This window comes from Brachyhypopomus gauderio, chromosome 1 (genome assembly GCF_052324685.1).
Source record: "Brachyhypopomus gauderio isolate BG-103 chromosome 1, BGAUD_0.2, whole genome shotgun sequence".
NCBI lineage: Eukaryota > Metazoa > Chordata > Actinopteri > Gymnotiformes > Hypopomidae > Brachyhypopomus > Brachyhypopomus gauderio.
This window is the reverse complement of record NC_135211.1, coordinates 53,840,482-53,855,142: the sequence shown is the minus strand read 5'-3', so window position 1 is coordinate 53,855,142 and position 14,661 is coordinate 53,840,482. Positions and strand designations below refer to the sequence as shown.

Here is a 14,661-nt window from a genome sequence, read left to right as displayed (position 1 = left end):
ATATAGTTTGCCCAATCTGAATTAGGCAATATATTTAATTGATAACAGTGGTTTTATTGTAGCTTGTTTTTGTCATTTCTGTATTGTGTTTTTAGTATTAGTCATATGTTTACCTGCCCTGGTAATGCACATGGAAATTACTTTATTAGCTAAACCTGGGGCAAAGCATCTTTTCTCTTTTTGAGATCCATGTATTTTGCACACTGTTCTTAACAAACTAAACAAACTAAAAATAAACTAAACCCAAGAGGCAAATCAGACAACAAAAGCGTTGACATGCTCCTCCTGTGTTGGTGATGAAGACATCAGTTCAGTAATCTGCTAAGATCCACTATGGCCTGAATTCAACCATGTGCGAACTACTGTTACCTCTGGAATTAAAAAAGTAAGTGAATGCAGTTATTTTATTGTCTAATACGCTATTAACAGTTAATCTTACAAAGAGGATTTTACAGAAATGCACTTGCTTTATTGGCATGCTGACTTTCTGTTGTTTATGGCACTAATGGTAGGTATGGGTATGAGAAATTCAAATGAAAATATATATTTTTTTAAACTGCTTTGAAATGCTTCAAGCCTAAATCCACAACTTTCATTGCACAGTATTCGCATGTAAACATTAAAATACACAAATACACAGAAAATAATTTTTTGCATACATGACTTTGCCTAATCTATTTCTTTAGCAACACACATCATGTCCATTCCAATGCAGACTGTGAGGGCAAGAACATGTAAAAATACTTTCCTTTTTAAATTTTGCAAATTTTCTGAATATTTCCACACCTGCTGACACACCCTCAGAATTTTTCTTTCTCTTTTTTTGCATCTTAAACTTTATGCACTGAAAATAAAACACAAAGCAACATCTTGTGACTTTTACACACAGGGAAAAGCAGACAGTTGACCGTTCTGAGGAATGTTAAGTGCAACTCAAATGTATTTGATGGATTTAAATGACTAACGTCTCAGAGAGCCAGGGACTCCGCCCACTCTCATTACTAAACAGTCTCTTTTGTATTAATAAAATAAATAAAAAAACTTAACAGTCACTCACTCTCTAACACTCCCACTCACCCACAGCAACTCCCTCCATCCCAGTCAGCTGTTTCCTGAATCACTGTCTCCTGTCTCTTTGCGTGCTGCTTAAGCCCACAGGTACCCACTATTCATGCTACACATTATGAGCCAGCGCTGACAAATACCAGAGGACTTCAGCTAGCGTGCTGTAACCTTGGCAACCAGCCATTTAGAGACCGATCATTTGTTATTGTTCCTGGTTGTGTTTCTTTTGCTGCAAATTCAGCATTATTCATTTTTGCAACGGATAATAAAACATATTCCATGCACAGCCTATTGAGGCCTCTGTTAATCCGGCATTACAAATAACATGAAGTTAAATGTATTCTAGTTAAACAATAAACACAGGAAAAGTTCAGAAGGCACTAAAATACACGAGAGAGATAAACCATATAACCAAAAAAAGCACAACATTCATATAGGATTTAAATGCATGCAAATATGCATCAAACAATTCATACAGAATTTAAATGCACGCAAATATGCATCACACAATTCATACAGAATTTAAATGCACGCAAATGTGCATAAGCAATATTATTTTTGGACCCTTTCGTGCAAAGCCTCCTGGTTTGTGCTTGTGAGGCCACCATTCATCATCATCATCATCATCATCATCATCATCATCATTCACTCACTGTCATAACAAGAAGGACCAGAATGTGGAATAAAGATCCAAATGTTGAACAGTTATCGACAAAACAAGGATGATGAATACTCATAAATATGTTTGTAAATGAATGAATAGTTAAGTTCATAAATTCAATAACTGCTGTATTATGTACAGAAAAGTCACGTGGCTACATTATGATAAATAATCTTTTAAGTTTGCTGTTTTTTTAAAGCATAAAAGATTTGGGAAGAAGGGTTTTGTGCTAAGGACTTTGAGCTGCCCACATTGAAATGTAGCTCAGTGTGTATGTAAACTGCACAAACCCAAAGCAACATACTTAAACACAAATGCTACGTTTAATTTGCATTTGACAGAACGCATGTTTGAAGCCTGTAAGCTTATTTCCGCACGGGCTGTCCAGCGGTTGTCCATCGAAGTTTCCCTGACCTCTGTAGATAAAGAAATGGCTGGACAAAGCTGCCCATCACACCAAATGAAAACCCTATTGGCCTGTACACACATGTGTACACATATATGGGAATGTAATTGGCAATGACTGCCCCAATGAAAATAGGGAGGTAGTTAAACACCACAGACGCCTGAATGATTATGACCGTTTGTGAGGCTCGCTTCTTCATCAGACTACCTTCGTCACTCCTCTTCCTCCCCGTTCCTGGACCAGGTTGCCTGAGCACTCGGAGAATGGACACGGCGCAGAACGTGTCAATCGCTACAATGATCGCGAATAGGCTGCAGAGTTTGTAGAACTCTAGATTTAAGAAACAGTACGTGGACATGAAGATAATGAAGAGCCAATGAACGATCACGACCGTCACCCTGTTCCTCGGTTGTCTGTATTTCAAGAAGAACACCGGGTGCACCACAGCCATGTAGCGTTCCACACTCATTCCACACTGGAACAAGGACCGCCCAATAAAGTTGAAAATGTAGACAAGCGAGCAGTAGTTGTTCATAAACGATATGCTCGTCATGACATAGTTGAGGATGAGTATTTGTGACAGAACGCAGTGGATGATCTCGACCATGGCCAGGCTGAGGGTGAAGCTCTCCTGAACTGCAAGGGTTTTCCAGTCCTGAAGAATCAGTACCATGACCCAAATGTTGGAGAACAGGCCCAGAACACAGTTGATGATTTCACATGTGATGTAAACGAATAAGGCAGGAGATCTACACTCGAACCAGAGGAGATCGCTGCTGTTTTGAGACGTGGTAACAGATGGAGCAAAAACTGAAAAATTCATGATGGGACTTCAAGATGAAGGCATCACTTCTGATTTGAGGGAAACGGCGTGGACCTCCTGTAAAGAACACACACATGTTAAAAAACCTGAGAGAAACATTGCCTGTGAGACTATATTCAAATATCTATTAAACCTATTACATGCATGATGTACCAGAGAAAAATAACTGTGGTGTTTTTAGGACACATATAGTCAGTGTTTTTATTTACATCATGTGGGTCTTAAGTTTAATAAGGTATAAATGTACAATGGGATCTACTCTAGATTCTGTATCATTTCAGTATTTTGGGATTAAAAGGAATCTGTTTGGAAATCCTTTGCTTGATGGCTGTATGCTATCTGGCTGGTTGTGATTCATTAGGACACAAAACTCAGAAACCTCCCAAGAACCCAGAGACGAATAACCTGCTGGTTCTATAACAACATCAGTGTATGAGTTTGGTACATGTCCCAGAAATGATTTACAAATTCCAAGTTCCCCCCATCAGACCTCACATTTGTCTTGAGATATAATACACCATGTACCTGTGTTAATTGTAAAGCGACCTTGCATATATTGAAAGGCACCATGGAAATTTGTAAATCCATTTGTTCATAAAAGCCTATCAAACAACAGCAACAACAACAACAAACGTTTTTGACTGTAGCGTCTGACGTGGCTTGTCCGAGTTACCTTGCCTTGTGAAGGTCTCCTCCTGGATGAGAGCTTCACTGATGGAGAAGTGTACTTTGCCCAGCGCTGGAGATCTGGCAGAGAAGAAGGAGAGATTTAGAATAAAAATTCTTCGACATGGCAGACTCCTCATTTGCATTTGGAAAGCCTTGTTGATTTTGTTGTCTAAACTGTGATGATGGAGAAGCTTAGGCAAATATCAAAACACCACAGGAGCATTTTGTATTTAACTGTGTTTACATTACATCAAATAAAACATATAGGCTCTACTGCCATCAGCTAGTGCAAACAAACAAACTGTTATCAAATATACAAATGATCTGCTCATTAGCATTAGCATAGAACATACCATTATTGAATATGCTAATGAGCTAGTAATTACTGTACAAAGAAAATAAATATAAATATGCATCTTGGTGAAATCCATGTAAAAAAAAAAACTGGAGTAGTGCAAAAAAAAGGTGTAAAGAAATTGTAAATTATGAACACAATTACAAATGTGCACTGAATTCCATAAAACCCTTCGCAGCATTGGGGGTTGAATAAATTTGATCACAACTGTAAGTGTTTTATTTTATTTTGTATTACCTAGTGGGTTCCCTAACCACCAGACAATGACTGCCCCCACACTGTTTATGTGTAACATTTACAATAAATCTGAGTGGAGGTCTGTGTGTGTGTGTGTGTGTGTGTGTGTGTGTGTGTGTGTGTGTGTGTGTGTGTGTGTGTGAGTGTGTGAGAGAGAGAGAGGAAGGGATGTGTGATGTTGAAGCATGCCCATGTGTATGATGTGGCTCTTTGCTGTAACACAGTAAAAAAATGGCTCTTGGTCTCTGACGGGTTGGCCACCCCTGCCACAGACCTTTTTTTCTGTTCTCATCCTTTTTGGCTGATGTTTTGGTCACTTTTGCATTTTGTCAGTTCTCTCACCTTAGAAGTAGCATGAGGTGGTGTCTACAACCCACAGACATTGCTCAGGTAGTGCAGCTCATTCAGGATGGCACATTAATGCATGCTATGGCAAGAAGGTTTGCTGTGTCTGTCAGCACAGTGTCCAGAGTTTAGCTACCAAGCTAGCATATATATATATATATATATATATATATATATATATATATATATATATATATATATATATATATATATATATTAGGGGTGGGCATAGATTAATTTTTTTAATCTAGATTAATCTCACTGAAATCTTGAAATTAATCTAAATTAAAATGGCTCATATGCGTGCTACCCAAGTAATGACTAAAAGTCAGTTTTTGAGATAGGATTTCTTAATACAGAGGGTGCATTAAACCAGGGGCTCATCTCCTGTTTCCAAAATGCATCAATGACTGCTTGAGGAAGCTGTTCTACTTTGATACTTGAAGAAAAAAAAAACATGCTCAATAAAATGTAGGCTACTCGTGTTCAACGGTTTATTCAGTTAAACATGAATTTGTAAGCCTACATACTACATTAAATAACATGTTTATTCAGCTAAACATAATATTTGAAATGTAAGCCAACATTTAGTACATTTAACCTCACGGACGTAATTTTCAAAAGTCAGTTTTGGTCCTCTGTAGTTTTAACGGTTAAAAATAAATATTTAAATAGCGACGAATCTAGCGCTAGGACCATGCAGAAAACGACCGCTCCGAGCTCCGCTCCGGTAACACTTTACGTTCCTAAAAATGAATTTTCCATGAAGCAAACCTGGCGACTTCGTGGCTGCATCCATGTAAAAACACGTACGATTTGTAATTCACAGGTTTAAAAACTCGTTCTCGCCCCTACTGTGCAATTTGGTTAGGAATACAGCCTAGCTAAACTATCAAGTTGAAAGTCATCATAGTTTGCTTATCCATTTTGACCCAGTTCCCAACCCAACTTTAAGAATAGATTAACGGCGATAATTTTTATATCGCCCGATAAGAGTATCAAATTAACGACCATTACATTTTAATGGTAGTTTATTTTCAAAATGCAGAACCTTAATGTCTTCTCGTTATCTCAAGTGTCATGGTAGCCAGGGCCAGCTCCACAGGGGAGCCGCCCACTTCACATCACTCTGCCTCTGCTTCACTCCCTCATTAAAAATCACCCACGTACTGATTAGTACGTGCACCAGTCCCTCATTTCACCCCTTATAAACCAGCAGGTCCCGCCAGTCCTCGCTGTGCATTCACCCTGCGCTAATCAGGAGCTCCGTGTGTCACATTATCTGCGGCCTTCTCTTACTACGCCAGGAACCAGTGACTAACGCCTTTTGCGTATATCTTGCTAACGTGCAATGCTTGATTTCTTTAGTGTGAGCTGTGTGTTTAAGGGGATTCCTACATACCTGAGTGTGTCCAGTCTGCAGTGGGGATCCTCCAGTCTAGCAGAGAGCAGCTTCACTCCTGAGTCTCCTGGGTGGTTGTAAGTCAGATCCAGTTCTTTCAGGTGTGAGGGGTTTGAACTCAGAGCTGAAGCCAGAGAAGAACAGCCTTTCTCTGTGACCAAACAACCAGACAATCTGCAGAATGGAGGGAAAAAGAGGGAGAGAGACAGTGAGAGCTATGCATTTCCAGAGCAGCCAGTATGTGGCGCTAGAGAGGCCAGTAACTGTAGTGAAGGCTTCATCCTGTTAATTCCAAATTAAATTGACAGAAACCTCACCTGAGAATTTCCAGTTTACAGTTTGAACTCTTCAGTCCAGCACAGAGCTGCTCTACTCCTGAATCTTGAAGGTCATTATTATTAATCTCCAGCTCTCTCAGTGAGTTTTCTATTTGTAGAACTGATGTGAGAGATTTGCAAGACTCGTCAGTGAGACCACAGCCAGACAGTCTGTAAAAGAGGAGTAAATACAGTACAAAATGTATATCAATCAGAAGATGCTGCATTCCAGAATCTGAACTGCTAATAAAATTGTCTTCTGTATCTTGGAAAATAGGATGAAATTAATTGCATGAACAGATTAAAAAGTATCAGAGCAGCCAGTATGGGGCGCTAGAGTGGCCAATAACTGTAGTGGAGGCTTAATCCTGTGCTTTATAATAAACTACTGACATGGTAATGTAGGATCTCTCTACCCTTCTCTCTCTCTCATGTTCTCTCTCTAAATAAAAATACTCACATGACTTTTCTGGATGCTTTGACCACTCGCAGCAGTCTCATTAAACATTCCTCAGATGGGTCATATTTTCTAAGGTCAAACTCATCCAGTTCCTCTTCTGAGGTCAGCAACACAAACACCACAGCTGACCACTGAGCAGGAGAGAGACTGATTCTACGCAGACGAGTGTCACCTCCTCTGTTCAGGTATGTTTGGACTTCCTGTACTAGAGAATGATCATTCAGTTCATTCAGACAGTGGAACAAATTGATGAATTTCTCTTGAGAGGGATTCTCCCTGATCTTCTCCTTGATATACTTGACTGTTCCTTCTTTGCTGTGAGAGCTACTTCCTGTCTGTGTCAGTGGGCCTTGCAAAAGAGTCTGATTGGACTCCAGTGAGAGACCCAGAAGGAAGCGGAGGAAAAGGTCCAGGTGTCCATTCTGACTCTCTAAGGCCTTGTCCACTGCACTGTTGAGGAAGTCACACAATGTGTTTTGTCTGTCTGTGTGTTTTGGTTGTTGCTGTTGCAGCACATTTGTGTTGGTGGAGATGAAGGTAATAAACACATATAAAGCAGCCAGAAACTCCTGAACACTCAGATGTACAAAGCTGAACACTTTCCCCAGCTGTAGACCAAACTCCTCTCTGAAGATCTGAGTGCACATTCCTGAATACACTGACATTTCTCTGACATCAATGCCACTATTTCTCAGGTCATCCTCATAGAAGATCAGGTTGCCTCTTTCCAATTGTTGGAAAGCCAGTTTTCCCAGTGCCAAAACATGTTTTCTAGTTTGTTGAGGGTCAGTGTCACTTTTTTGATCATACTTTTGGTCCGTGTGTTTGATGTGAAAGATCAGGAAGTGTGTGAACATCTGAGTCAGAGTTTTGGGGATCTCTCCACTCTCTGCTTTACCCAACATCCTCTCTAGAACAGTGGCTGCAATCCAACAGAAGACTGGAATGTGACACATGATGTAGAGACTTCTTGATGACTTCATGTGTGAGATGATTCTGTTGGCCAAATTCTGGTCACTGATTCTCTTCCTGAAGTACTCTTCTTTATGAGGGCCACGGAACCCTCGCACCTCTGTTACCTGGTCAACACATTGAGGAGGGATCTGATTGGCTGCTGCTGGTCGAGAGATTATCCAGAGGAGAGCAGAGGGAAGCAGATTCCCCTTGATGAGGTTTGTCAGCAGCACATCCACTGAGGTCGACTCTATTACATCCTGCAAGCTCTCATTGTTCTGGAAATCTAGAGGAAGACGACACTCATCCAGACCATCAAAGATGAACAGGATTTTGTAGTATGTATAGTGAGTTGGTTTTAATTCACGTGTTTCTGGAAAAAAGCAATGAAGAAGCTGCACCAGACTGAACGTTTTCTCCTTCATCAAATTCAGCTCCCTAAAAGGAAGTGGAAATATGAAGAGAACATCCTGATTTACATTTCCTTCAGACCAGTCCAGAATGAACTTCTGCACTGAGACTGTTTTACCAATTCCAGCCACTCCTTTAGTCAGCACAGTTCTGATGGATTTGTCTTGTCCTGGTAAGGGTCTAAAGATGTCACTGCATTTGATGGGTGTCTCCTGTGTTGCTGGTCTCCTGGATGCTGTCTCAATCTGTCTCACCTCATGTTCATTATTCACCTCTCCACTCCCTCCCTCTGTGATGTAGAGCTCTGTGTAGATCTCATTCAGAAGTGCTGTGGTTCCATGCTGTGAGATTCCTTCATTAATTTTCTGACATTTTTCCCTCAGTTTGGATTTCAGCTTTCTGTGGCAAGCAGGGGCCAGTTCTGATAAAGAGGAAGACAACAGCACACATGTTCATGTCTTGAGGATCAATCATAACAGACTCATCACAAGAAATACAAAAAATGGACATCATTATGAATACATTTTAGCCCTCATAGATTAGTCATGATACATTCAGGAAATTGAAGTACTGTAAGTGTTAAATTTGAGGTAGGATAGAGTGTCTGGGTATCAATAACACTGAATGATCAGAAGTTTGAAATGGAGAACAGGAGGGTTCATGGAGGAAGCCATTACAGCAGCTGGAGACATCATGAGACAGTGACCTGTTGTCATATCTGACTGGTCAAATCTCAATTCTAAAGAATAACAATGTATCCTCAAAACGTGATAAAAAGTGATAAATGTTTTTATGTCTGCACCTGAGCAGACTACACTGAAGGGAGGTCAACTGAGGACAGACCAACACTGATTTAAAATCCACATTGTGAACTGAGAATCACCAACAGTGTCCACCCTCTGAAGTAATAAAGTGATGTTATGATGTCATGATCCAGAGCTCTTACTGGTCTGTAGTTTGTTAGCAAGGTCTGCCTGGTTCATGTTCCTCAGGACATGCAGTGTGATCTTCAGCGCCCCCTCTCTGACACAGCTCTGATCCTCCTCATCCTCCACCTGTCTCTCAGTGCATGCTGGGTAATCTGGACTCAGTAGATTCTTGAATCTCTTCAGCTCATTTTTCACCAGAGAGATGATTTTGTGCTCCAGCTCCTGAATAAACAGTATCAGTAAAACTACAGTGTTACACACAGATGATTATAACACAGGATAATCCATTAAACATAAGAGAGGACTGAACTGAGAGGGACTGGGTGGTCCTGTGGACATTATGGTTTATTAGTACATAATTCTAAAATTAAAGATTCAATTGTAGGTAGTTTTATAAAGCCATAAAATGGCATAACACACAGCTTTATACATTTGAGTTTTGTTCATCATCAGCTAAATTACAAATAGACATTAAAGTAAAACATGAATCAGTAAAGCCACAGAGTCTCATCATGATCTGTGATGTAAACACACTCTAATGATAAGACCCTTCACCCACTCACACAGTAAACACAAACCACATACACAAAATACAACCGCAGAGCTCAAACAAAACATAACATAATACAATATCTCCCAATACAAGAACCACCACAGAACAACATAAATAGACAAACTAAGAAGAGAATAGACAGAGCTTCAATAGGACAGACTAACAAGAGAAGGGACAGAAATTAAACAGGACAGACTAACAAGAGAAGTCAACTGTGAAGAGGTGGGACTGATAATCACAGGGCGGAGTTACTGAATGGAAGGAGGGACAGACAGGCATGAAAAACACATGGGAAGTATAAACAGGGAAAGGCTGGGCGGGGCTAGAGGGACCAAACAGACAGATTGACAGGAGAGGGTGGAGCTCACCATGACACCCTTCTCCCACACACACATACACACACACAAACATACACACACACCTTGAATACTGACTCCAATTTGTCTTTAGAAATCTTTACAAGTTTCTTTTGGGCACTGGGGACAAACAGAAGAACAGCTTTAATGGAAAATCAACATTTTATAGACATGAATACATGTTACATTCATGAATATGTTACACTCATGAACACATTACATTAATGAGTATGTTACATTCATGAATACATTTGATGTGATACATGTAGAATAACCCAACACACTTGAACATGTCACGGTTCACTGGGCTCCCAGACTGAGGGAGACTGAACCCAAATGCTGTAGTGACAGTGGAACAAACACAGAGAACCTGCCCCTGCCCCTGACTCGCCACTGTCGCCTTTGGCTTGCTCATTAGGGTTCTGGACCCATAGTATTGTTAACCTTTTAAATCCTGTAAAGCGCTTTGTGACAACATGTGTTGTGAAAAGCGCTATACAAATAAACTTTGATTTGATTTGATTTGATTTAATGTGATGAAGTAGAATAATGTTTATGTGAATGGAGCCTCACCAGATACTTTAATAGAAACACCTTGTACACTTTATTAGAACCACCTTATATTTACACCAGCAGCGACCCGTGACCAATAAACTTGGGCCCGCTAACATCCACCCCACGAATAAAAATTGTTTCCTCTCATAATGAACTGCAATAAAGAAAAAAACAGAGACGACAGTACAGCCTTAGACATACAATAAACAATAATATATGTACTAGATAACTTCTTAAGCAAAGTAAGATTCCACAGCTCCGTGTGAAATATAAACTGGGCGCGCATCCTGGCCAGCAGCCAATCCCAGCACACACCCCCGAGCACGCAACCACTCCCACCATCGCAATCACCAGTATACTGATGCACCTGTTTTCTATTACGTTGCTCTTTTTAAGCCCGCAGGTCGTCCGGTCCAGTGCTGTACATTGCCGCTACAAGAGCATCTCTAGATCTGGCAAGCATTCCACTAGCTGTCCTTTGCCTGTGTGTGCGCTGCGAGCATTACTTTTGCATCACTATTTTGTGTGTGCGTTAACAGCATTACTTGGGCATCGTTGTTTTGTAGTCATGGAGAATAAACTCCCTTCTATTCCACCCACATCTCCGGCTGCCTCTGTCCCGACGCCTTCGGCATCACAACATATATATGTTTTAAGAATATTTTAGGCCCTCTGAGAGGGCGTAGAGGGCCCTGACGGTACCCACGGATCTACACACACTGGACAATTTATGTCCCTAACTTATATTTTATAGTTTACTCTTACAGACTATAGTCCATTTTGTGGCAATAGAGGGCGCTGATGACACCATTCTTTATACTATAATCACATTTATACTATAAAAATCATTAACTTGTTTGTATCATGGACAACAGTTCTCATCCAGAACAAGACAAAAACGCTTCAAAAAAAATAAATAAAACGGTCTACTGGTACTGGCTCTAATCTAACCCCCCCCCCCCCCAGTTCAGATGGTCTAGAACCTCCACTGTTTAGAAGACCACGCTCTGTTAAAAACTCTGCATTTAATACCAGTCTTTCTTGGGCTAAGCGATGGCTTCTTGAACGCGATCCAACACATTCACTGACACATTTGAGTGAAGATGCGTAAGTTCAATGACCAGACAGAAGGCAATCTTTTAAACAAAAACAAAACTGCTACTCTCAAAATAAAAGCAGTGCAGTTGTATTTCCTGCACCTGTCACACTGTAATATGTGTCGTAGTTACACATTTACTATTTGACTTCTAATTTTTTTATGTTGTCACACGGGCCGGTCAGAGATAGTCAGAGGGCCGGATGAGGCTCACAATGCCCAGATCTGGTCTACCTCCTTCATCACTAGTCCTAGTCCTGGCTCTGTTCTGCTTTTCCTTGTTTTCCATTTTGCTCTGTGTCTCCACCTCAGTTGTTTCTACTTTGGTTTCTCATTATGTCCTGTGATTTAAGCTCCGTGTTTGGAGTCTTTGGAGCTATGTTCACTACTGCCTGTGTACTGATTGTATGTCAGGCTCCAGGGTGATTCCACTTGCTTCCACTAGGAGGAGCCCACGAGTCAGCGCTAGGCAGAGCTCCCGCAATCAGCAGCGATGATCTACAGCTGTCATCCTCCTAACGTAAGGAAGCCGTAGTATCTCGCTGCTGAATCATTAAGCCCTCATACTGCATGTTTGTCAGCCGTTCTCCCTCAGTCTCGAGTTGTGTTTGCAAGGTGTCTCATCACTAGTGTCTCTCTCGCTCTCTCCCTCTTTGCCTTATTTGAGTACTTTACTCCTGTGCCACTTCCTGGCCTCGCAAGTTTTCCTTCGCTGTTACTTCTCTGTCTGGGTTTAGGTTTAGTTTGGAAAGGGTTTTGAGTTTGTTGCAGCTTTCTCTGGCATCTTTTGTTAGTTTTTTTTGCCTTCATTTCTTCCTTATTATGCGTAGTGTTCAGTTTAGTCATGTCTAATCGAGTTGGTTGTCCTCTGGTATTGACCCGGACTGTTACAACGACTCTGTTAAAGGATTTGCCCCTAATAAAACTCGCTCAGCTCAGCGTATGTCTCCGTCTTCTCGCTATGGGATGCCTGTCACTTTACAATGATCACATCGCCACATAAATGTGGAATGTAAGACACTGTAGGTTTACCATACAGAATTAAATTTAAGACAGAAGAAGAATTTATGTGTGTGTACATGATCTTGAAAGCATCTCCTGTGCTCCTAAGACATAACTTGTTCACACTCTCAATGGTTTAAACTGTAGAGGTAATATTGTACAAGATGGAGAATAGAGATTCAAAACACTTTAATTTAGATGAAAGGATCTCTGAGTGTGCAATGTCACTCACTGTGGGTCAGAGGTCACAGGTCCACTGCTGAATGCAAGAGGTTGATGCATGGACCCGTCACTCTTCATAGACACACAGCTGGGTACTGGAGATGATTCACTCTCCATAGACACACTGCTGAGTATTAGAGATGCTGCTCTCTTTACCCTGATGAAAATGAGGAATGTGTTAAGTAATTACATCCTTCATTACATCTCATTTATCCTGAATATTCCCTCTTTCTGTTTCCTCAGATTAAGTGCTGATGTAAAACTCCTCACTTTGGGTCAGAGGTTCCTCCTCCACTGCTGGAGTTATGAGGCTCCATCATGGAGTTGTTCCTCTTCACACACACACAGCTGGACACTGGAGATGCTGCTCTCTGTTCCCTGTCAACAGTTCATCATAGAGAGGAGGAGCAGGACACTGAAACACTGATTATAATGAACCTGATGTCACTGCAGGATGAGTCTCTCCCTAACAGAAGCCCAGTAACACTACAGGAAAAGAAAATGTTTCATAGGTATGTGGTTCATGACACTTTTCAGATCCTATAAAGTACTGTACATGTACCTGAAAGCTTATTTGACTGACACTTGTGATAACACTTGCGCCATCTTTTGGCACTTTATTTAACTACATATTGTTTTCTTTTATTTGTTTTTTTAACCAATGTTCCTCTAAGATGTTCCAGAAAAAAATGTCGTTCAACGTCAGAGATATTCCTTTCAGGATGACGAAAACTGTTACAGCTCCTCTGGTTTCTTTCATTCTATAGACATAATAGGTCACATATGAGAGGACTGACTGAAATGATCTTGAAGATCTTTAAACTTTATGGGCTTTAAAATCTTAAAGACATTTTGTCATCTCACAGTAAGACTCAGATTAATTCGTATTCAGACTGGATTATGCCCCTTTATTGTTTGAACAATTAAACAATTTATTTTGTACATAATGTAACATTTGTATAATTTCTCAGTATAAGTGTTAATAAACTCACCGTCGTATGTCACAGACCTGCGTTCATGCGATGATTCTTCTGGTTTACTTTCGGTTTAATCATGTCCCATCTGGTCAACTTGTCTCGCCCATCTCAACTTTACCTGTTTTACCCGTTTGTGTTGTTTTGTTAAACAGGTGATGGTGGTAACCACCTACACAGAAAACGTAAATATGTTTGAAACATCCTATACTGCACTTAGGACCAATTATCCTTTCTCATATACAGTGTTGTGACTATATCCTACTGCCAAGGCTTTAACCCACAGGAATGACCAAACGGAGGAGACTATGCCAAGTTGATAACCAACTCACAGAAGAGTTTAATTTGACGACCCCATCATCCCCAACACAAACATGTATAACCTACAGTACATACAGATATAAGTCTCTGTCACAATTTCAGGAACATTCCTGACACCATCATCCTTTGAGTTTGGTGTGAGCACCATTGGATTCTAAGAGAGATGCGGCCAAACCCCAATATCTCACCTTCCAATGTCCATAAAACAATGTAAATACAGTCCGTATACCAGACTCCGGGTTTAGCTGGGCAAAATATTCCTTTAAGATGGGGAAGCAAGTGAAATATATCCCGGTTCATAAAGTCCAGTGAAACCAGCAGGATAGTTCACAATGCAGTTCATTCATGAAATATGAAATAAAATAAAAAAATGAGATAGTGGCTCGTTTGATTTCAGCTGAGGTCTTCAAAGGTTTTTTTTTTTTTTTATGTGAAAAAATCTTACCTGTTGGGACCAACAATTCTTTCTCAAATACACAAAGACTCAAACCAAAACATTTCAGATATGGAACAATTGAACAATGGAATGGAATGAATTCAAACAAGAC

The 14,661-nt window shown here is 40.4% G+C and overlaps 1 protein-coding gene across 1 annotated transcript; it reads right to left on the bottom strand.

Moving 5' to 3' along the window:
* Positions 1 to 486: 486 nt before the first annotated feature.
* On the bottom strand, positions 487 to 13,190 carry LOC143525605 (NLR family CARD domain-containing protein 3-like). Its single transcript, XM_077019771.1, has 9 exons — positions 13,089 to 13,190; positions 12,829 to 12,975; positions 10,009 to 10,063; positions 9,052 to 9,256; positions 6,741 to 8,526; positions 6,281 to 6,451; positions 5,964 to 6,137; positions 3,629 to 3,702; positions 487 to 3,012 (listed from the first exon to the last, which is right to left on the bottom strand). Exons 1-9 carry the CDS (start codon positions 13,136 to 13,138, stop codon positions 2,882 to 2,884), a joined length of 2,793 nt encoding a protein of 930 aa, XP_076875886.1. The 5' UTR covers positions 13,139 to 13,190; the 3' UTR covers positions 487 to 2,881.
* Positions 13,191 to 14,661: the final 1,471 nt, after the last annotated feature.